The sequence below is a fragment of the Triturus cristatus genome, chromosome 5_1 (assembly GCF_964204655.1).
Source record: "Triturus cristatus chromosome 5_1, aTriCri1.1, whole genome shotgun sequence".
In the NCBI taxonomy this organism is placed as follows: Eukaryota; Metazoa; Chordata; class Amphibia; order Caudata; family Salamandridae; genus Triturus; species Triturus cristatus.
Genome location: NC_140587.1, coordinates 677,733,815 through 677,756,634, shown reverse-complemented (window position 1 = coordinate 677,756,634; position 22,820 = coordinate 677,733,815). Strand labels below are relative to the sequence as shown.

Below are 22,820 nucleotides of genomic sequence, written 5' to 3'. Positions count from 1 at the left end.
ATGGGTGATGCTAGCTGCAGGGGCCTCTTGATGAGGGCCCAGGCACCTATTTTATTTGTACAAATCAAACACTGATTCAAACACCCCGACAATAACCTCTAATGCTAAACATAGACCATTGGTGGGAGAGGAGGGACTATGGAACGTTCGCACTCCTCAGATACCGGAGCAAACCTGGCAGGGAAAACACAGAGGGGCATATTAACAAGCCAGGCGATAAAATTATCGCCGCTAAACGGCGATAATGGGCTTGATAATATGCTCTATGGAATTCCAATTGAAGCCCATGTTAGACGTCCTTCACATTTAACATGGGCTTCAATTGGAATTCTCAAGGGCATATTATCAAGCCCATTATCGCCATTTTAGCGGCAGTTTTCTGCTGCTAAAGCGGCGATAATTTTATCGCCTGGCTTGTTAATATGCCCCAGAGTTATTTTGTTGGTCTCGGTTGGCCCCAATTCGTAGAGAAGACCTAGCATTTGTTGATACTGGGATACAGTTATTATATTATATTGTATTATATTAGATGGCATTCCCCAAGTCTAGGCTTAAATTGATAATTAAAGTCAACTCAGAGTTATGTGCCCTTTAACAGGCTTTTGGCACGCAACCACAATATGGTCATGGATCTTCTCAGAGACTAGCACTTTTCCTGTGATGTACATATTATATCATACATTAAATAAACTGAAGAGAACCGCTCCTTCATTACACCTACAACTCAATCCATAACATTTCACTTGAACCTTCAAAGGCAATAAATTGAAGAATGCGTTTTGCAAAAAAAATAATTTTACTAAAGTGTGTGTTTGATAAAGGTTACAAAAAAAAACCAAAATGAATAGTGGTGCAAAAATGAAATAATAGGAAACTAAGAGAAAATGAGAGGGAAAAAAGAAAATAACGTTAGAATGGATGGTCGTTAAATGCAAAAGCAAAAGACTGTAAAGGAAAAAGAGGCTGAATTCCATTAATGTACAGATGGAAGTTTATACTGATTTGAGCAAAGACCAGAACATAATGGTAACATGAATAACAGATAATGGCATCTGGCACTTTTAACATTTTTAAGCCCTGGAATATTTGGAGAGCTGACAGTGTGAACTGAACTAACAGCCTTAGCTATTTGTCAGTGATTTCCATTTAGGAGGGATTTTGAGCTGTGTCCAGATTCATGCTTTTTTGTTGTTGTTTGTTAGAGGGCATCTGGACAGGCTATTTCACAGATAGGGATAGACAATATTTTCTGGAAATTACCACCCGAAATTAAGCAACTGCTATGCATGAGAAGTAGATAAAAACGCCAGAAATACATAAAAGCATTCAGTGTTTTTGCTTGTGGAAATCGTTGCCAGATACAGACCTGAAATGTACATTTGGATCTTTATAAGGAACGCTGAGCATTTTAGAAAGAGATAAGGGCAGGGATGTGCACAAACAAGACCACTCTGTTGACTGCAGAAGTGGGTCCGGATCACAAAACGTTTTTCACTGCGGGCATTTCATTTCATTGGTGGTACATTAAGGCAGTGCATGGTACAAACACCTTCAACCATCTTATAATGAAAGCAGGCTTCTGAGGTGCTAATGTGTGACAAGGACTTTTGTGCATATTCATTGTTTGACATTTTGTTGTGTTGGTTTTCAGTTTTTTTGTGCTGCTCTGTTTGTGTGCTGTTTTATTGGAATGTGTTCTTGTGCTGTACTGTGAATGTTGAATTCCATTCTGTTTGGACTGTTTTATTGTATCGTGTCTTGTTATTTATTATATTTTTTTTTATAGTGTATAGTCACCAAACATATAGAAGAGCATCACAAGTAGTAATAATGTGACTAAAAGTCTTACACAAAAGAGCAATAGTGAAGTAGGTGGGAGTGGGGAGGATGTGGAGTAGGTGAATAAATAGGGGGAGAGTAGGGTGACAATAGAACAAAAAGGGGAGAGACCCACAGGGGGTATCAGAATAGAAGGTCATGAGGAGGGGCAAGTGAGGATGTGAGAGGTGAGATGGGGAGTAGAGGAAGCAGCATTGGACAGGAGGACAGAAATGGAAATCAGGGTAGAGTGAAAAAGGGTGATGGAGGGAGGGTGGGGATGGTATGGGAAGAACGGGAGAAGATATGAAATATATGAATTTCGAACATTACTGATAAGTAAAATCAGATCTCAAAGGGCCAATCCTGTGCTTTATTGGGGACTGTGGGTTAGGTGCGAACTAAATAGATTTTAATAGATGATGGAAGGATAGAAGACTCGTTGTAGGTCTGATTTCCGTTAGTGTGGAGGGCTAGAATCTGGAGGTAGCTCCTGAGATTGATTAATGTTTTCTTTTGTTGCATTGAACTGTGTATATTATGGTGCTATATTCTGTTGTTAACTTTATATACGTCAACAAATGCTGCCACATTTCCAGCAAAAGGCAGCACATGTGCTTAATGTTCCTGTGATAGGCAATCATTTACGTCTGTCGCAGGTGGTAAACTAGCACAGCTCCTGCTTTTAACTATTTTAGATGCCAACCAGCCTAAAACTGCAAAGACTGCTTATTAAATTAACATTTGCAGTGATCACTTTATGTGATACGTCCTTTCAACGTCATAATATCTCCTTTTTGGAATATAGTTTTCCTCTTAGTTACCAATGAACTGGGCTTAGTTTCAGGTCACTCGATTTATAAATTTGGCAGGACACAAATGATCTGAGTAATGGATGAATGGGCCAATCACAAAACTGAGTAACATTGCACAATATCACTCACTGCTGACAGGGCATCAGTATATGGAGCAATGACAATGTGCAGTCCAGTTGTTAAACCTGGCCAACAATCTTATTTTCTGAATTTGTCTCTCAGTTGAAAGCCAAAATCATCCAGTGGGGCAAGACAGAACCCGGGCAGGTGTATGCTACAGTAAACTAGGTATGCTCAATTTTGGGATCCTGTTGATATCTTCCGTTTTAGGTACCAAACATTTTGGAAAGGGGTTTATTAGTAGGTGCCGTTAGGTACCTACAGTTAGTAATAACACCACAATCACAAATAAGGTCTAGTCAAGTTCTCAATAAATGCATCCTTGGTAGCTTGACTGCCAGCAGGCATGCTTAACTTAGGAGATAGGTGTATATAGTATTTAAAAACACCAAATACAGTAAATAAGTAAGAAACAATACACACAAAAAATCCCACACCAATTCATAAACATAGATTATATTTTTATGGAGTAAAATGCACCAAAACTAACAAAATCCAATGGAAGGAACCAGAGATATGAGTTTTTAAAGATTAAAAGTAAAACTAGCACTTTGAAGCAAATAGCATTCAAGGGGTTTAAAAAGGTCATGCTGGACCAGGACATAGTCAAGAGTCCAGGCCGCCCGCGATGTAACACTTTTACAATTACTTCCAGAAGTGTTTCTTGATGCAGGAAAGTAGACCACAGATCCAGCCAAGGATTCAGAAACTCTGGGTTGCCTCTTTGGGTCTGGGACTACAACTTCCACAATGCACCTGGTCAATTCAAGTAAATTCTAGATAAAACTTGTCAGCTGGAGTTGTCCTTATTGTTGATGTTTCAGCTACCCCTTACAGCTCTTTTTTACCTGTTGCTGATCAGGCAGTCCACTCCGTATCCTTTCAGCCAGGCAAAGTCATTTTGTTGGGAAGCCTTGTGAGTGCATCAGGTGCAGTACTTATGAGTGAAGTCCTCTCTTTTGCAGTCTAAGGGTCCAGCAGGGCCGTTCTTCTTTTCCAGATGTTTAATTTGGGTCTTTGAGGGTCCATAACACCAATCCAAGGTTTCAGAATCTCTGAATTGCTCTTTGGGAAGTTGGAACTACAATATCCACAATGCACCTTGCAAAATTCTTAAAAGTCCACTGAACGCTGTCCAGTTGGGTTCTTCTTGGTTAGGTTTATGATGCAGGTTGAGCTCCTTTAATGGTGTATGTGATGTTCTACGTTACCCCGACACAGCAGAACAGTGGGCTTATCAGGGTCACACCTCACACTTCCCCTGGATACTCAGAAGACCACTCGCACTGGGGATTTTATTCATGGGTTAGTCCATTACTGGGACAACCTCAACATCTACTTCATTCCGGAAGGGACTCTAGAAATACTTTGAACCCCGTTTGTTCCTAGCCTTGAAAAAGTCAAAGAGAACGTAACACGTGTCGGCTGTGTTGCTTTGGACAAATACTGTTTGAAAATCTATCTTCGAAGTAAAAACTTTGTGGTAGAATATGAATCCTGTGGATTGGATCCAATCGTTTCTACATAACTTTATCAAGAATGGACTTAAGGTCATAAACTGGACTGTGTATGCTGGAGTGCATTATTTCTGTGATCTCTTTTAACCTGTTGCTTTCAGGAAGTCCACTCCTTCAACTTTCATAGCAAAGCAAAGTACTTTTTTGGCTGAAGACCAGAGTGTGCAGCAGGTGCAGTCCTTATGAGTGCAGCCCTCTCTTGTGCAGTTCAATGGTCCAGCAGGGCAGTCTTTCTTCTTATTGTAGTTTCAAGGAAGGGATTGGAGTTGCTGGGCAGCTCTCCCATATTTATCCAGTATTACTTGGGTGACACGATGGGGGGGGGGGGGGGACACCACTAACCAATGAGGTACAGAGTACAACCCAGAATTATGATAACTTCCTCCAAAGTGGTGCATATTCTTGACACGGAAAGCATTATTCTTTCAAATTCAAAATGGAGAACCTCTGTCCTGGAGGTTAAGATCTGGCTAAACCATCCCACTGACATAGATAACTTTTCCTAACACTCCCCTTCCAGCCCCTCTGCTAATTCAATTACTGGGGCTCCTGTCTGGCTAGGGGTGCAGGAAATGGGGCTGAGCCTGTGTCCTGTTCTAACTGTCATTCCCTCTTTGAAGACCATGTTGGCTACTCCACCTCCGCCTTTGGCTCTGCAGCTGCAGATCTTCTCCCACCAAACGTCCTTTGTCTCTATGCAGGCCATGTTCCATCTCATCAGAGAAGTTTAGCTCAGCCTTTCAAAAGCTGGCCAATCAGGAGAGGATGCTAAAAGGCTGGATTTTGGCACAACAGAAAAGCAAGTTCTATAATGTATTTTCTGTCATAGTTATAATCAATATAACATTGGCAAGTGGTTGGATATATCATAATTATTTTTTTAAGTCTTTGAATTATTATACTAGCTCACTCATCTCAATAATTTTACTTTATTAATGTATTCCCATGTTAGCCTATGGAGCCAATGTGGTACAATGGAGTAAAACAAAATTGGCAGTTTTACCTTCACCAGGGCATATAAAACATCTTTTAAAATGTCCATGGTTCCCTACCGCAGTGCTTCCGAAGAACTGCCACTGCGTGAGTCTCAAGCACCGCTTCGACACACCCATGGCCCTGCATGGCTTTCAACTCATGCATTGCCTTCAGCCCAGAATTGACGCATCGTGCTGTTGACATCAACACATCATCGACGCCGCAATGCCTTTAGGAACAGGGGCCTCACACCCGAACCCAACACATCACCTCCTCTGTGCAGTGCATTGTCTTGGAGCCACAAAGCTTTAACGACTCTGCACCGCCTTATAGAACCGGCGCAATACATGCATCCGCAATGCCTCATTTCCTCTGAGTCCCTCATTGTCTTTGATTTCCAATGCATCCAAGGTACTGTAATGGGGTCTGCATGATTCCTGTGTCCAGCCCGTGCTCCATCGTGGTCAGATTGAATGTTTGGATTTGTCCAGGTCAAGCTTGACCATATAGCCACAGTTGGAGCAATATACTTCGAAGCACTGCATTTTGATTTAATCTTTAAAAATTCATATCTTGACATGTGGGTGCTGGGTTTTTGTCTTTTGTAATTTTCGTCTTGTTTTACTCAGATAAATATTGGCTATTTTTTCTAAACTGGTGTGGAGTACCTTTGCGGTGTTTTCACTATGTTATTGTGTTTGTTTGTGCACAAATACTTTATATATTGCCTCTTTAGTTTAGCCTGACTGCTCTGTGCCAAGCTCCCAGATGGTGAGCACAGGTAATCTTTTAAGGCCTTATTTTCAAGCCCATTGCACCACCGGTTCATCAGCTTTTTTGATGCACCCGCAGGGCAATGGGCTTGCCCATATTTACAAGGCCACGTAAAGTCACCCTGCATGACTTTTCATGACCTTGTAAATATAGGTCCCTTTCACACATTACTCTGTGTGAAAGGGGCGTTCCATGGGTGTTGTTATGGGTGTTCCCACGCAACATCCATGGAACCTGACACATTCTCAGATTTACAACGTTTTGTAAACTAGGAATGCATCAGAATGTGACAGTAGATTTTCCTCCTTCAGTGTGTGCTGCATTCTGCAGCATGCTTAGAAAGAGGAAAATGCCATCAATGATTGTTGTTCCTTCCTGCACAAAAACAATCCTCCCTGCAATGCAGGCCCCTTTGCAACATGATGCAAGAGTGTCTCCTTTGGCACACGGCTGCTGTTTGTGCATCGGTGGAAGGGAGAAGGACAGGATTGTGCCATATCTTGTAGATACGGCACAATCCTGTGCTTTTATTTTGACACACGGCAGCACAGCAGGAAGGTTTGCTGGGCTGAAGTGCCTCAAAATATAGCAAATGAGGCCCTCAGTGTGTACTACACTTACCCCAAATAGAGTGGGGGTTCCTACTTGGACAGGGTACATACCTCTGCCAACTACAGACACCATTTCTAACAAAAGCATGGTATTCACAGGTCCAGAAGAGTACTGAAGTGGTGGTGTCTGAGGTCCAGTATTTTTACTTTGGTGCTTTGGTTTTGCAAGGTCTGAGAAGCTTCTAGACAGTGACTTTTAAGTGAAGGGAATCCCCCTTACTCCCCTGCCCTGGCTCCAAGCTGGCTGGAATGACAATACATGGATGTTAGGCCTATTGAGTGGAGACAGGGCACAGCCTGTTAAGGTACAAGTGGGTATGTGCTTAGCCCCGCCCCCCCATCAAGTCAATTAATGGCCAATTAAGGCATATCAAGTCACACCTAAGCTATTATGTGTGGATGTCTAGAGGGAATGCTTAAGGCCCAGCTGTCACCCTGGCCAGATGTGTATTCAGAGACAGGTATAAGGCACAGAATGGTTAAAGTACAAAAATGCCAACTTTCTAAAAGTAGCTTTTTAAGACTTGCAACTTAAAATGTAACTTTACCACAATTTGTGATTTTAAATTGCGAGTCCACTGACATCAAACTTAACATTTCTATCTTTTCCCTGTTGGAATTTACACTTATAAAATGTAATAAGGCAATCCCTATGTTAAGCTATGAAAGAGAAAGGCCTTCAAGTACTGGAATATTAATTTAAGGGTTTTTCACTACCTGGACACACACAGGCTCTGCAATGATAGGCCTGAGACATGGTTAAAGGGCTACATATGTGGGTGGCACAATCAGTGCTACAGGCCCACTAGTAGCATTTAATTTACAGGCCCTGGGGCCCATGTGGTGCACTTTACTAGGGACTAGTAAATAAATGAAATATGCCAGTTGTGGACGAGCCATTGTTACCATGTTCTAAGTAGACAGCACATGAACATTAGCACTGGTTAGCAGTGGTAAAGTGTCCAGAGTAGTAAAGTCAACAAAAAGGAATTCAGCAAAAAGGGGGAGGAAGAAGGCAAATAGTTTGGGGGTGACCCTGCCAAATGATCAGGTCTAACATTAAGCTTTCTCACCTTTTAAGAATGTATTTTTCTTACTTTACAGGATTTAATATTTACTCTGTTTTTTCTGTCAATCCTGCATCTTTTTCCATTGTCGTGTTTTCTTTATCATTCCCTTCTCCATCAGTGCTCAGAGACGCCAATGTGGGGTTTGAGCATGCTACGATAACTAATACATATTTAAATAAATAAATGAATTACTTTTATATGGGGTGCCCAATGAACCAATTGTACTTACAAACAGGACTCCTGTGTCAGTCAAAGCAATATGAAGTAATTGTATTTGTTTATAAACTTTATATACGTATTGGCTGTTTTCCGCCATGTACTGTGGACCCGGTACAGTTTATAAGGAGACACCTTCTGAAGGTGGCTGTGTAATATATCATTGTTTGCTGGAAAAACATTAGTGTTTGATTCAACAACTTCAGCACTCCCACTAACATCAGGGTTCCACCACCACAGGCCGTCAGCACGTGACCTCTGTGCAACAATAAGTGGGAAGACTACCTCCTTCTCCTCCTCCTTCCCACCGTAGGCCTTGCTGTAGTTGATGGGCGCGTCCCAGCCCTCCTGCTTGCAGAAGGCCTGGTAGAACGCTGCGTTGACCAGAACACTGCTCGCCTTGAAGGGAGACGTCGGCGGGGGTAGCTCGGCGGCACTGGGGGCGGTAACGGGTGCGCCCTTCTCTTGATGGCGGTTCTTTTTCATGCTCAGATCTAGAGTGCCGTTCGCGTCGACTTCAATCTGAAATAAAAGATTATAGAGGCATTAAAAAGACAACGAGGGAGTGTGCCCGACATGATGCGACCATGTGGTGCTTTTAAAGGATAAATGAAAGTGCAAGCTTTTATTTATATGTATCATACACTAAAGCCAGCTTTTAGAATTATGGACATCGTTTCATATTTAATTCTTCCGAAGAATTTGGTGCGACTGCATAAAGCTTTGCATGCTGCCGTGCTTAAACGCTGTAAGTAGAATTTAAATAAGGTGCTTGTAGAGTATAAACCGTAGACAATAAATCTGAGTTTATTTAAAAAAAGTTTAGCTTTAAATCGTCTTCTGCATTCTGATACTCTTATGGAGAAATATGACCCCAATTCACCAAAGAGCATTACAGCACTTTCCAGCTCAGCAGCCTACTTTCTGCTCAGGCACGATTGGGTACATAGAGAGCGAAATCATAAGACAAAGCTGGGGGGGGGGGTGTTCTCTGTTCACCGAAAGGACCATCAAATAGCAGTTGGCGGTGCTTTTGCTGGGACACATCGAATATTTGCATGCATTACCCCATCAATAACTAAGAACACACGTTTAATATTTGCATGAACAAAGTTAACGGCGAGTTCGGTTTTGCACAAGTTTTTAAATAATTATTTTGAGAGATTGATAAATTCTGTTTTGGAAGGCAGCTTTAGAGGCCTACCCTGCGCAAGATTTCGTTCAAAAAGCACAGGCCCTAAGAGGGTTCAATCTGAAAATCAGAATGTGTGTTGTTTTAGAATAGTTAAGTAGAAAGAAAGCTCGGAGGACAATCGCTTGACCCACAATGATGCTTTTGAAATTTGGCATCAGTATGTATCTCTGTTTCCACTCCCACGTGAAGGGTGCACAGCTGACGAATGACACGCTGCAGAAACAAGTGGTAAGAGCTGCCTTCCTTCCCGCCTTGCTTTCTCTGACTCATGTTATGCCCACAAACCCAAGAGCAGAAACACGTTTTCCTGTTTCACTATCTTTTGGAAAAACAAACGCACCACCTTATTCAGTGTCTTTTATCTGATCAAACCCAGTACAAGTCACAGAACTGTCAGTCCTTTCTCAGGATCTGCTCAAAAGGTGTGAGTTGTACGAGCATTGAGTAAGAGACCTCATTTCATCGAAACAGTTGGGGTTGGGTGAGTAAGGCCAGACCTGTGTTCTAATCCTGAATATTTGGTGGTTTTTCGGTGTAAATAAAACTTGTACCCATGAGGCTCCATGCTGGCAGCTAGCATTGAAAGCGGCAAAAGAAAATAAATAACACACACTAAAATAATCTGTCATATCTTGATAGCTATACTGTTGGATGAAAGAATTGTTTTAGTCTTAAAATTAATTTCCAAGCTAAAATGATATAGCTCGACAGGTAAAATCCCTGGGTCAAGATTCATTTGGGGTAGGGAGGTTGGAAACGATGCACGGTAGCTGATCCTTGGACCATGCTTAGTGATACCTGCCCGAATGAATTTGTCAGTGCTGTTGAGTTGCACTATTCAAATTTATGAGGGGGGGGGGGGTCACTAGTGTGCACCCACCACAGCCTGGATATGCAAAAAGCAAATAAATGGCTGCAGCAAGGTATAAAACAATGTACACTTCCTGGGAAGTCTTACCAGCAGTATCTAAAGTCCCACTCCTGTATCTAGTACTGGGCAAAATACGATACACCTGTAAGGTGTGTATGTTTCACCCACAAAATGTCACTTTCATGCATTTCACTGCCTCCTGAAACCGATGGACAGCATCAACTGTAGCTCCCTTCTAGGGTTCCTATAACAAGGCCTCCCTTGCCGCAACTGGGTGTACATATAAGGCCTCTGTACTTCTGTAACTGTGAGGCACATTTTTATAAACCCATATATTAACAGTCTAGCGTGCAAAGTTAAAAAAACACTATTTTTATTTATTGCTCTTAACCAGATTAAAAGTATCTGTGGCACACACTTTAATTGTGTGAGATCGACATCTGTCTGCACCATTTCCTGTGTGTGTGGTGTTTTCTTCAGGATCTGGTGGGTACATATCAGTAACTTTGAACACCATTTTTCCCAGTGTTTTCCTTTTTCATTACATTTTTTGGCAAAGCAGCCATCAGACCTGATAGCATCAGCTGATGGCAGAACTTGTCAGGCCACTCCCTCTTACATTCCACCGTAAAGGTGCGTGTATGGATTCTGGACTGCAGCAATTATAATGTTTCCCTGCGGGTATCGTTTCGACTTGATGGCAATGTCTAAGGGGCATATGTATCAAACACCGTTATTGCGATTCTCAAATAGAGATTTTGAGGGAATCGCTATTTGAGAAATGCAAAACGGAATGTAATAAAAAAAATCGCAAATGTTTTGTGATTCCCTGGCATTCCTTAATTGTGATTAGCAAATTGCTAACCGCAATTAAGGAATACCTTCCCATTCATTCCTATGGGCTAGGAGGCCCACACGAATGAATGGGAAGACATTCTCAATTTGCGATTCACAATTTGAGGATAGCAAAATGAGAATGCAATTTCAAGGGTGCGGGATATGTCAAAAGGACACCCTGTTGCACTCCTGAAATATGTATGTGTGCACATGTGGCGCACATACATGCCCTAAGGGCATGTATGTGTGTCACATGGCACTTTGAAAAATGCAAAAAAGGGCATTTTTCATAGAAATCGCAAATTACCACCAACTTGAAGTTGGTGGTAATTTGCGATTCCTTATGGCCAAATTGCACTTTTTCTGCGCTTCATACATTACATTTAAGGAATGGTAATTTGCGATTCCTTAAATGCAATCGCAAAATAAAGAATCGCAAATTTTGCGATTCTGTAATTTGCGATGCCCTTTTGGGATGATACATCCCAAAAGGCCTTTTCCAGTTCGCGAACGGGCCGATTGTGAGAATCGGCCCATTTGCGAACGGAAAAAGGGCTTGATACAAATGCCCCTAGGTGAGCAGTGGACTCTGTGCTACCCATGGCCCATCTGTCACACAGAGCCATGTGTCCTCACCAGCCGCGGCCGGTGGAGGGAGTTCCGTGGGGCAAAATACGATGCAGCGCGTGCTCCGAAATTCGTTTTATTTATTTAATTGTTTACTTACCTGCAATTATCCATATTCCGGTTTTTAGAACCCCCCACCCTGCCCCTCCCCCGTCCCGCCTTACCGCCCCACGGAACTTCCTCCATGGTCCGCGGCTGGTCCTCACCCATGATTCTGTCGCAGACTATAGACTAAATCAAGTCTATTTAGTTTCCAAATGCAATACTATCTTTTTTTCCATAAAAGCAACAGTTCAGCATTCTGTGGCCAGTAAACTTTGCCCCAAATGTGCCACTAGGCCTCCTGAGTTAGAGGGTGGCCATATCCATACCCTAGTCGTTGCCCCACCACCTACACTGCCCTGACTCACAACAATTCTTCAGCACCTTGTCCCTCATTCCATGCGGCCCAGCATGGGATGCAGTTATAATGGCGGACGGAGTCCAACTCTGAAGTCTTCGAATTGTATTGGGTGCAGTAACTTTCGTCCGTAGAGGTTTTGCCCTTCAGATGAGGCTCTAGATGCAGGTTTAAGAGCTTACTGCATCAAAACCCACAAGCTCCATTATTTATTAGGCATTTCCCCCCTTTAAATTCCAGCAGGAGTGAGCTGTCAAAATAGCAAAACGCCAAAATGCCTTTATAACACCCATAATTATCAATTGTGTTAAAATCGCAATTCACTGGGTCAATGACAGAGAGGGCCCTAATGATTTATCTTTTACAATGCTGCCCGACCCTATTCCCGGATCCTTTGATTGCAGATTTTCCACCCCACATTTGCAATTTGGCTTAGGAGCAAATTGCATTTAGGAGGGCAAAATTCCTCAAATCCAGATTCCTGCATGTTTTGAGCAACTGATTTGAACTGTGCACCAAAGCTTTTTGGACGATGGGTTTTTAGATATACATGACATGTTTATGAAAACTCAAAACGTTTTAGGAAAAGGAACGTTGTGAGACTGCTGTTAACCAACTTCATATCCGAAGAGGAGGGACAGAAGTACATGTTGGAAAATGTTTCCTTCAGAAAAACGATTTTTGGGAGGCAATAGCTACTATCATTCAGCAAAAGGAACTCGCTCATTCCCAGAGCACGGCTCTTTTAGGAAATTATCTAATTAGTCTAATGATACAAGACAGTCTCTTATGCACTCACAGGAGCATCTCTTGCTTTGCACCTCTCCCTAGCTGCCAGTGATCCCTGCTTGCCAGGGGTTTGTGAGACACAAGTTCAGTGTGTTTTTTTCCTGGCCAACAGACCATCTGCCAAGTGATGATGTAGTTTAGACATTCAAAGGCAGCTCTTGCGTCTCCTTGGATGGCCGATAAGTTCAGATTTTAAATCACTCAGCTTAAACAGAGATATGTTTTATTATATTTAAGGAAAGTAAATACACTTGTAATATGCACCCAGTAAGACGCTTTGCTTAGATCTTTCCGTCCCTTTTTTTATAAATAGTTTAATCTGATGTGATAGTTTTAAACCTCCAAGCTGACAGCACAGCTTATCCAGGATAATATCTTAGTAACCACCATATCTTATGGCATCTGTACAATATCATGTGCATTATTCAGCCGCGTTAATCCATGCTAGTTACAAAAATACAAGATATTAACCCTATCAGAGCCAACAGTTGCTAGTGAATCGGTGTCCTTTGGCGTGATCACAGATATCTGAAAAAATATAGTGCTTTGCATGACAGAGATGAGGTTTATAGAACTATGGAAAATGCAAATCTGGTATTGTAGCGACTCTCATTTTTATAATAATCAATACAAACGCTTTTTGCTACCAATATTTGCATGCATTTTACACCCACATGGAAAGAAGCAGTGAAGTTACCAAACGAATTTTTTTTTTACCCACAAAATTGAAACTACATTTTGGAGGAAAAAGAAACACAATATTAAATAAAACCCCATTCAAAGGGATAAGCAGTTTTTATGATCTGGCATGACAGCGCAGCTGTTACCAGACAATTATGTGAGCATCACTAGAGAGGGCTTGATCTCTGCCCACATGTTGAGAGTCAGGAGTACATGTTTAGATTGGGCAGAAGAGTATACTTCCGCAAAAAAAGTGCTTGCCCTCCACACAGCTGTGGTCATTTTATTGATTTATTTATTCATTTAGCTGGCCAACTTGAACTTTGAGGGGCCCACAGAATACATTGTAATATCATTTATGGTGTTTTTCTTTGGCCTCGGCACAGATGGAAGGAGGGCAGTCATTAACCTACATGGATTTTTAGGTATGGTTTGATGGTGCATCTGTCACCTGACCTTATAACCAAGATCTATATAATTGTTCATTTCTTTGCTTCCACACAAATACATATCCATTCCCATGCTATCTTATTGTAATGCTTCACATTACCACACAAAATTATTTTAAAGCCAGACCTATTGGCACTTTCGATGCTTGTTAGAAATACTGTCCCGTGCCCCTCTTCTTTCTCTATCCCAATTCAAAGTTGTGAACAGAAAGTAATAATCTTCCACGTACATTCCCAGAGTTACACTTAAACAGTGCATGAGCCAGATAGTTACTATGTGGGGTTCCCTGCATGAAGCAGGTGTTGAACAATGAGATTATGGCCCTGATTACGAAGTCGGCTGGAGTTGCCTCCAACCGACATCGCTGCAGATTGGGAACCGACCGACCTTAGGTCGGTGGTTCTGACCCCACAATTAGGATGCAACTGCACATGGTGCAGTCGCAAACGTACATTTTTCAATGGAAGCTTGTGTGGCAGGCCGAAAGCGCTGCCAGCACAAGCTCCCATTGAAACACTGGAGTTTTTAAAGATCCCTGCACCATGTGGCAGGCACCTCACAGTGCCTGTCACATGGTGCAGGGATGTTAAGGGTGCCCCCAGGCCCACATGCAGAGGGCCAGGGGGTAAGGGTGCTGTTGTAAATGAAAGTTCTGGAGGCCGAAGAGTAAATTATAGGTAGATGTATTGGATCATAGTTCCAACTAATTATGATGATGGTTAAGCCCCACCAGGAGCAGCCTTACTGCTGCTCAGCCCATTCTCCAACTGATTCTCTCCAATCTCCACATTCCTCAGCATCACCACACACCAACATTCCACATCCCATTCACGCTAGCTGAGCAGCCCTGCTAAGGGCCCCCAATGTTCCTTTCCAACAGCCTTTCCATGTCGGAAAGGCCCACATGGAAAGGCTGCCGAAAACCGACACCATAATCCAGACGGCAGAAACGACATCCTTATGGGATTACGAGGCTTTATGGGATTATGAGGCCTTTCTAACCGACTGAGGTGCTCCATGAGCCCATCAGATTGTGTCGGCGAGTCCTTCTGACTGCTGCCTCCGACTACACGTATCCAAATGTGTCGGTCAGCCCACAGCAGTATATGAGTTTTGGGCTGCAACCGACAAGCTGTTGGTTGTGGTCCGAACCGCATCCTAATGAGGCCCAATGTGTTTTCAGGGATTTAACTTGTTTGCATAATTGGGCAAAAAGCAGCACGGCAAAGCTATTTGGAAGAAGCAGTATGTTCTTTGTTGCTATCACACTACCAACAAGCAGAGCATTTCAGACAGGAGAGCTGGAACATGAAACAGAGGGAGTCCAGTGTCTCAGTCAGTGTGCTGTATGCTCTTAGGCATATAGCTGATGACATATAGCTCAGCAGGGCCAGCATACAACTTGTTTACTGCATAACTTAATTTAATATTTTTAAAATCCAAAGCAATTTCTTGTAGGCATTTTTAATACTCAATGTGGTACACTGATGTATACAATTTAACAACAAAACAAAATCACCGGTTGAGCGGCCAACGTGCTGGGACAGAGTAGCAGGAGGACGTTATGAAGAATGAAGACCTGCATGTTGATGCTATTGACGAATGCATTTGTTTAAAAAATGATCAGTGATTTGGAATCATGAAGAACTCCCAGGTTCCATACTTTCAGTAAGGCCACTATGGGCTTTTGTAGTTTTAGATGCCAGTCCAGTGGCAGTAAGTCTGACTTTAACACTCCAGCATCAGAATGTCGGTCTTCTTTGTACATTATGAAAGAGGGTATCTTTTTTCATCGAAAAGGAACACATGGTGTAGGCAGGGCCGGACTGGGTACCAAAACCGGCCCTGACAAAGTGCTGGGCCGCCCCCTTCCCTCCCTCGCGGGGGGGTTGGGGGTGCCGCCGAGCTCTTTGCCAGGGCCGGTTTTTGGCCGATTTTGTTACAGGGCCGTTTTTGCAACTATGCTGCAAAAACGGCCCTGTAACAAAAACGGCCCCCAGGGGCCCAAAGCTAGCCCCCACCCATGCGGCGCACCGGGGGATTGCCCGGTGCCCGCTACGGCTAGTCCGGCCCTGGGTGTAGGCAACATGGATGTAAGCTTCATTTATTGGTTTATCAAGCCGGATAGGAATGTGGGTCCTATAAGCTAAAACGTAAAAGGTCACTTGGTACTGGTCTTCATAGCTGTGCCTGAGTGTTCTGGCATATGTCGAACATTATGCACATTGTCAGCAAAATGGATCCACTTTCATGTAGCGTTTGAGGATGACTCCTATTAGCCACTTGGTACGATTAGTCTAGATTTTTCGGAGACTTGACAGTAGTTCCATGTGTGGTGACAGGATCAGTTTAAGTGGCCTTTGTGGCCTGAAGCCTGATTGATGAAAACAAAGATGATATTTGAGTTCTTTTGCACCTTTGTGAAGTTGATAAGTAGCGAGGATATTCAGATCTAGATACGAATTGATCAGGGAAGGGACGATGATTCTTGGGAGCTTCTTCTAGCTTCAAAGAATTCCAGTTTGAATTAATGGTTCTGATAACTATTGTGACTTAGACATTATTTTATGCCCAAAGCCCAGCAAAACTACATGGCCATGTTGGACGATTTGGTTTGTCGAAACAGATTTAGGACTTCCTCTTGAGTGTAGCAAAGCACATTGTAACAAAGGTGTGGCGATGTATGGGTAGTGGATTGAGTCTGGGCTTTTGATGATGAAGAAACAATTTTGGGCTCGAAAGACTTCTGTAGTTTGTTACACTGTGTTGCATAGAGGTTGTTATTTTTACATACTCTCACTAACTATTCAATATCTCATAATGGATGGCACAGTATAGGTATACAAATTAAATATACACTATGTACTACAATGGGCAGTGTAGGGAATTAAATTCCTGGTTCTACTCAAGCAGCAACCACAATTCTTGTAAGGGTGAAACACAAGCAAACACCAAATTAACCTGTGCACATCCTTCTGATAGCTTGGCACAAAAGCAGTTAGGCTTAACTCAGAGGCAATGTGTAAATTATTCATGCAGCACTTGAAATCAGTAATTAAGTGAAACACAACACAGGAAAACTCCTATGCCAATTTAGAAAAATAGAGTACATTTTAAAGAAATATTATGATACCAAATTGACAAAAATACAATCAGTAGAACTGGAGACTTGTGTTTTTAAATGATTAGGTAAAAATAGTGCTACAAAGCACAAAAGCACCAACTGTGGTTATCTGATCATGCGGACCGGGATAAAGTCTCAAGTTCAGGCCATCGGCGATGGAGCACAGGCCGGATGCAGGGACCAAGTTGTACCTTAAATCCTGGTTGCAGAGCGTTGCGGCATGCAGTGGTGTTACTAAGGAGCAATGCGAGGTCCGTGCCGAGGATAGTCATGCAGCAGCGGTTCCGGTGAGCTGTGAGACTGTGATGCAGGCTTGCACAGAGACCACTGCATCAGTTCTGATGAGCTGCCAGGTCCGTGAAGAGGATGCGTCAATCACAGGTGGTTCCAATGAGCTGTGTGGGCTGCGATGCTGGCTAGCATAAGGGTTGCATCACACAGCATCAATTCAGATGAAGCACTGCAAAGAGCTGTGTCGGATTTGTGCCGGGTTTGCATCACACTGCATCAGTTCTGGTAGAGAACACATCTGAGCTGGTGCAGCCTCACACGGGTTCAGGTCTTGAGGGGCACCACTTGGGGGGAAGAGGGAAGGACTCACAGCAGGCAGAGTCCACGTGCATGGCTCAAGATGGTTGAAGCTTTTTCTGTCCCTGAGGCTGCGATCAGGAGGGCATTCAACTAGCCCTTGTGGTCACTCTGGTGGTCCTGTGTTCCAGCTGCACATCCAGTCCTTCTCACTCAGGCAGCAGAGCAGCAGGGCAGTAGGATAGTCGTTCTTGCAGCAGAGAAGCTCCTTCTGAATTTTGTACAGGTCTAGAAACATACTGAATAGTTAGATCTGAGGGTTCAATATTTATACCTCGTACCCACTTTGAAATGGGAGAAGCTTCTAGAGCCCTCCCCCTCTACAGAGGTGTCTGGAATTTCCTGTCTCCCTACCCTGGACCCAGCTTGTCTGGGGTCACTAAAGACTAGGGTGAAACCCTTTGTAAGTGTGCTGAAGCAGAGTCTTTGTGTCCTTGTTATGTGCAAGTGTGGTAGATGACAGCTCTGCCCTCCCATCAAGTCCAAGATGGCCAATCCTGCCAATTTCTATCCCGTCTTTGTCTCAATGTCTGGAAGTAATACACAAAGACCAACTGTCAGCTACACCTAGTCATGTGATCCAGGTTACAGGCTGCAGGCACCAAATGGTAGGGATGAGAAAATGCTAATTTTGGAATTTCAGATTTGTGACTTAATATCCAACTTTACCATTAAAGAGGGTTTTAAATTACAGTTCTTTAGAGACTAAACTCAACATTCCTACCTGCTCCCAAATGAAATGAATTATCACTTATTAAATGTAATAAGGTAACGCAATGTTATCCAAGAGGTAGGCCTTGCAATAGTGAAAAATGAATGTGAGAGTTCTTCACTACCAGGACATGTAAAAGTTAAAAGTGCATGTCCACTTTTTTAAATACACTGCATCCTGCCCTATGAGCTTTTTTAGGGTCTACCAAGGGGGCCTACACTGGGGTGACCCATGTGTATACAAACAGAAGCTTTGGGCTTTGCAAAATGTTTATTTTTGCAGGTCCAAATGGCAGTTTAAAACTGCACGCACTAGCTGCAATAGCAGGCCAGAGGCATGTGGAAAGGGCTATTTAAGCGGGTGGCACAATTAATTTTGCAGACCCACTCGTAGCATTTATTATATAGGCCAAGGCTATGGATAGTACTACTTTACAAGGGACTTGCCTTCAAGTTAAATATGCCAATTGGGTGGAAGTCAGTTTCAACATGTTTTAGGGAGAGAGCACTTTAGCACTAGTAAAGTGTGCAGTGTCCTATAGTCGGCAAAAACATAAGGACTGAAGGCAAACAGTTTCAGCAGGACCCTGCAGGGAGGGCCAGGTCCAACAGGGAGGAAAATAACTTTCTAACATTGGTGGCAGTGGTGGGATAAGACATACAGTGATTGGTGTACACTACTTCATAGCGCAGAGTATCACATACCACATACTGTTTTCCTTTTTAAGTTCTTTGTTTGCCTTCTGGATATTTTGTTGATACTTGGAACTCTAGTTGATTGCTGTACCTCTGAGGCTTTGACAATATGGAAATCAACTTCTGGCACATGTACATCTATTCAATGCTATGGGTTTGCCTTGCCCCTCCTCACTATAACTTCCTCTCTACAGAATGTAATGAGGTAAACACCTATGAGAAAAAAATCAGGGCTTCAATGTGTTCTGAGATGGTCGTAAGGCAGGGAGCTGATAAGAGGACTAGGAAGAGAAAGATTATGACTCAGTGTACTGAAGACTAATAGTAGGTAATTTGTGAATTACATCCTCGTCCAGCTTACTCATTCCTGTCCTTTCTTTGGGGGTATGTAAACAAGTCAATAATGAAGAACACCAAAGCCAAAGCTGAGATGCATCTACAAAAAAATAAAAATCTTTACTTATCTATGCATGAATCAATGGTTTCTGATATTTAGTCATCATCACAAAACGTTTCTTGTACTGACTTTAAAACAACTAAGTGATAATGTTTAACAAAAGTAAGCAAATGGGCCCATGTTGCTACTTTACAGATCTTTTGCAGTGGAACTCTACTTACTTCTACTCAGGAAGGACCTAAGCCACTTGTTTATTGACCTGGTATTCCCCCATGGAGGTTTCTTACCTACTTGAATGTAAAGCTGTCAAATTATATAATATAGCCAAACAGTTAATGTAGTTGTTGAGAGTTACCTTTTCATGGGACACCCTAAAGCTCATAAATAGTGTGTCAGAAGAATGGGAAAACATTTAGCAGGGAATAAATAGATGAAGCACTGTGTACATTTAGTGAATGAGGAGGACCTTCTATTCCTTTGGACTGAAATACTGAAGAAAACTATTTATCCCCTGTGAAGAGGGAATTGACAGGAAACATTTTGGATGAACCCTTTTCTTGGTCCTAGTGTGGTAAATAATTTTCCTTTACCTGGACTTAATTTGATACAGAAACATAATAAAACAGCTCAGTAAAATGAGAGGCAGAATCCGTGGTATTAGAGGTTCGGAATGGGCTTTATTCCAGTGAACGATTATAATCGGTTGCTCCAAGTTCCATCACCACGGAGGTTCAGGAAGTGAAGTACATACATTATTGACATGAAATGGCTTTTATAGTACATACATTACAATGAAGCGAATACAGTAGGCGTAGCAATTGATAAGGAAAATGACGATTTGTCTGCGTAACCAAAGATGGGTGTAATAAGGAGTAAAAAGGAACATAATTTGTTATGATGTCATATATAGGTGGATCTATAAGATAATACTTGGCATAGATGCGCGCGCAGCAGCATGACGTGTGATTGACGTGTAACTAGAGGGTGAAGGGGACTTGACATTTAGCTTTACATGTGGAGACGAAAAGTCTGGGGGTCAAGTCAACCTAATCCCAAATCATATCTAACATCCTATGTTTGAAGAACTATGTTATCCACAAAGGAAGGACTCTCGGACAAAATCTATTCTATACTGACTGTGTGTGCATGCACAAGCGTCTAAGTGTCTACACTAAATGCGAGGGCAGGAATCTTCCATAGTAACAGGGCTATGAATTACTTGTATTAAGACAGAGAAGCCGGGCCTTTTGCTCGGTAGCTGGAAGAATGTTTACTTAAACTACTAGGCAGGAATGCATTGGCTGAGGGGGAAGCAGATAATTCGAAGGTGAAATACAGTTCTTGGCAGAGAATAGGCTGATGTCAGGCTTCGTGAGCCGCGCAGAGAATGAGACAAAGTTCATGGTCACAGATGCAGGCTCATACTGGAGCTTTTCAGAGGCAGAAGGCAAGAAGAGTTTTGATGACAGAATCAGGGCCTACATGCCTGGACTGTAAAATGGCATAAGTGAACCATATAGAGCCGGTGGCCTTTTGTACTTAGGAATGGGATATCCGGCCTATTCATGGCGGATCTGACAGAGGACATGTTGACGGTGGACGCACATGTATTTGCGTCTTCATAACTGGAACTGGAGAGAACATACATGTACTTGTAACATGCACATAGAACCGTTGGGGTCCAAGATAGGGGACATAACTGACCAGAAAAATCCATATTTCCACATTCCCTCCTTGTCCCCTACTTGCCCGTTAAGAGATATCAATCTTCATTAATCCATTGATCTGTTCATATAGCATCATTTGTTCTTCTTTCTTCTTCCGGGATCTTGAATGAAATCTTGGTGGTGGAATACACGATGTGGCACACAGACCACAAATCGCTGGTCCACATTGTAGACATAGACAGCAACTGAATAGTATGAGAAGGCCAATACCTAGGAAGGATAGAACTCTCCATCCCCAGGCTGATATCATACTCCAAAACCAACTGGACCAAGTCCAGATGCCTGGATTCTGGTGTATCTGGCTTACAATCCTGTGAAGGCGAGTTATAGCTTTATATACAGATGGCGAATTTTCTGGTATGAATACGCAGCAGCTTGATCCGATGACCCTACAAGCTCCGCCTCTATCAGCCAGGATGACGTCAAGGACAAGACGATTTTGAAGCACAACAATCCGCATAGCAGACTGCTCTTCTGTTAAATTGCCTAAGGCGGAAATAGTTTCATTCACTACTGCTTCAAGGGTTCTAGTTAATCTACGTATCAGCTTGCTATTAGTAACAGTACCTATATAGGGAAAGATGCCTTTATTGAAATCTACATACTTGTCCCATGCCGTCTCAGTATAATCGACAATTGGGAGATCTCTCCGCTCTCTATTGTGTACTAAATGAATATTTCTGTAATAATCAGGAGGAGCTAGGAAAACAGGTGGCAAAAGGAATGCAATGTAGCAGGTACCATCCCAATCTAGAGGTAGACGCATATATGCGGTCTGACCACATATAAAGTAGGAGTGGCGATAAGCTCTAAATGAAGATTTGCCTTGATCACTGAATTCTACTGTAGTAGTGCATTTACTATGGCCCATATGTATGGAACCAACCTTTCTTACACACAATTCACCTTTTGCTGGGAATACTGACATGGTGGGTAAGACTAGTTCAACTTCGGATACGACATTTAGAATCATGAGATTAGGTGTAAAATTACCTAATCCATATACTTCATTTTCTAGATCAGTTCCTGTTCTTTTGGGGCGACCCTCCTTGTCGGGGTAGCAGACCTTGAGTAAAACTAGGTTTAGGTTTCCCCATACCCACTGATCTTGGTAAACTGCTGTGTCTGAGTCTATGGAATTGATTAAACTAAACCATGCTCCACAGGAGCCATTATGTGTAAATGGATGTGGAAAGAATGGCAGGACTCCTTCATAATTCTGATAGGGAGGGAGCCGGCCACACACCCAACAATTAGTTGCATTACTAGTCTGATGGGAATGATGTAACATACTAATGAAAGTGTTATTGCGCAGCGCAAGTCTATAAGACAATTCATGCGGGGGTAAGTCACTAAAAGAATGTTCTGTAATAACATTGTGAACATTTCTGGCAATAGGGTAATATATGTGCAACAATATACTAGTAGTAATTATTAAAAGACTTAAGGAAAACAAAATTAATAATGTCACTATGCAATGGCTACGCAGTGATTTACAATACGCCTGTCGTTTCAACATTTTCCGCGACTGTCCATGATTCAGGTCTAGAGGATACATGTCAGAGACAAATTCAACCGCTTCACCTTGGAGAGGACTTAAACAATCAAATTGTCTGACGTTCTAGGCCTCAATTTTACTTTATAGAGTTCGGTTTCAGTCTTTTCAACCAAAGGAAGTTTTGAATCAGTCTGTGAGGGAGTGCAGGGCACAATGTCTATATCCGAGGATAGTCCATGAAATTTCTTGATATGACTTGAATGAATCCAGCCCTTGCGGCCCTCGATCTTCACGGCTGTCCTTGTGGTGAGCA

The 22,820-nt window shown here is 42.5% G+C and overlaps 1 protein-coding gene across 3 annotated transcripts in view; it reads right to left on the bottom strand.

The window, feature by feature from the left end:
- ST18 (ST18 C2H2C-type zinc finger transcription factor) overlaps positions 1 to 22,820 on the bottom strand; it is a 388,994-nt gene that overhangs the window by 59,343 nt on the left and 306,831 nt on the right. For all 3 annotated transcript variants that reach the window (XM_085605637.1, XM_085605639.1, XM_085605638.1), the window contains exon 12: positions 8,202 to 8,438. In XM_085605637.1, coding sequence (XP_085461763.1) covers positions 8,202 to 8,438 — 237 coding nt within the window. The remainder of the gene's footprint in view (positions 1 to 8,201; positions 8,439 to 22,820) is intronic.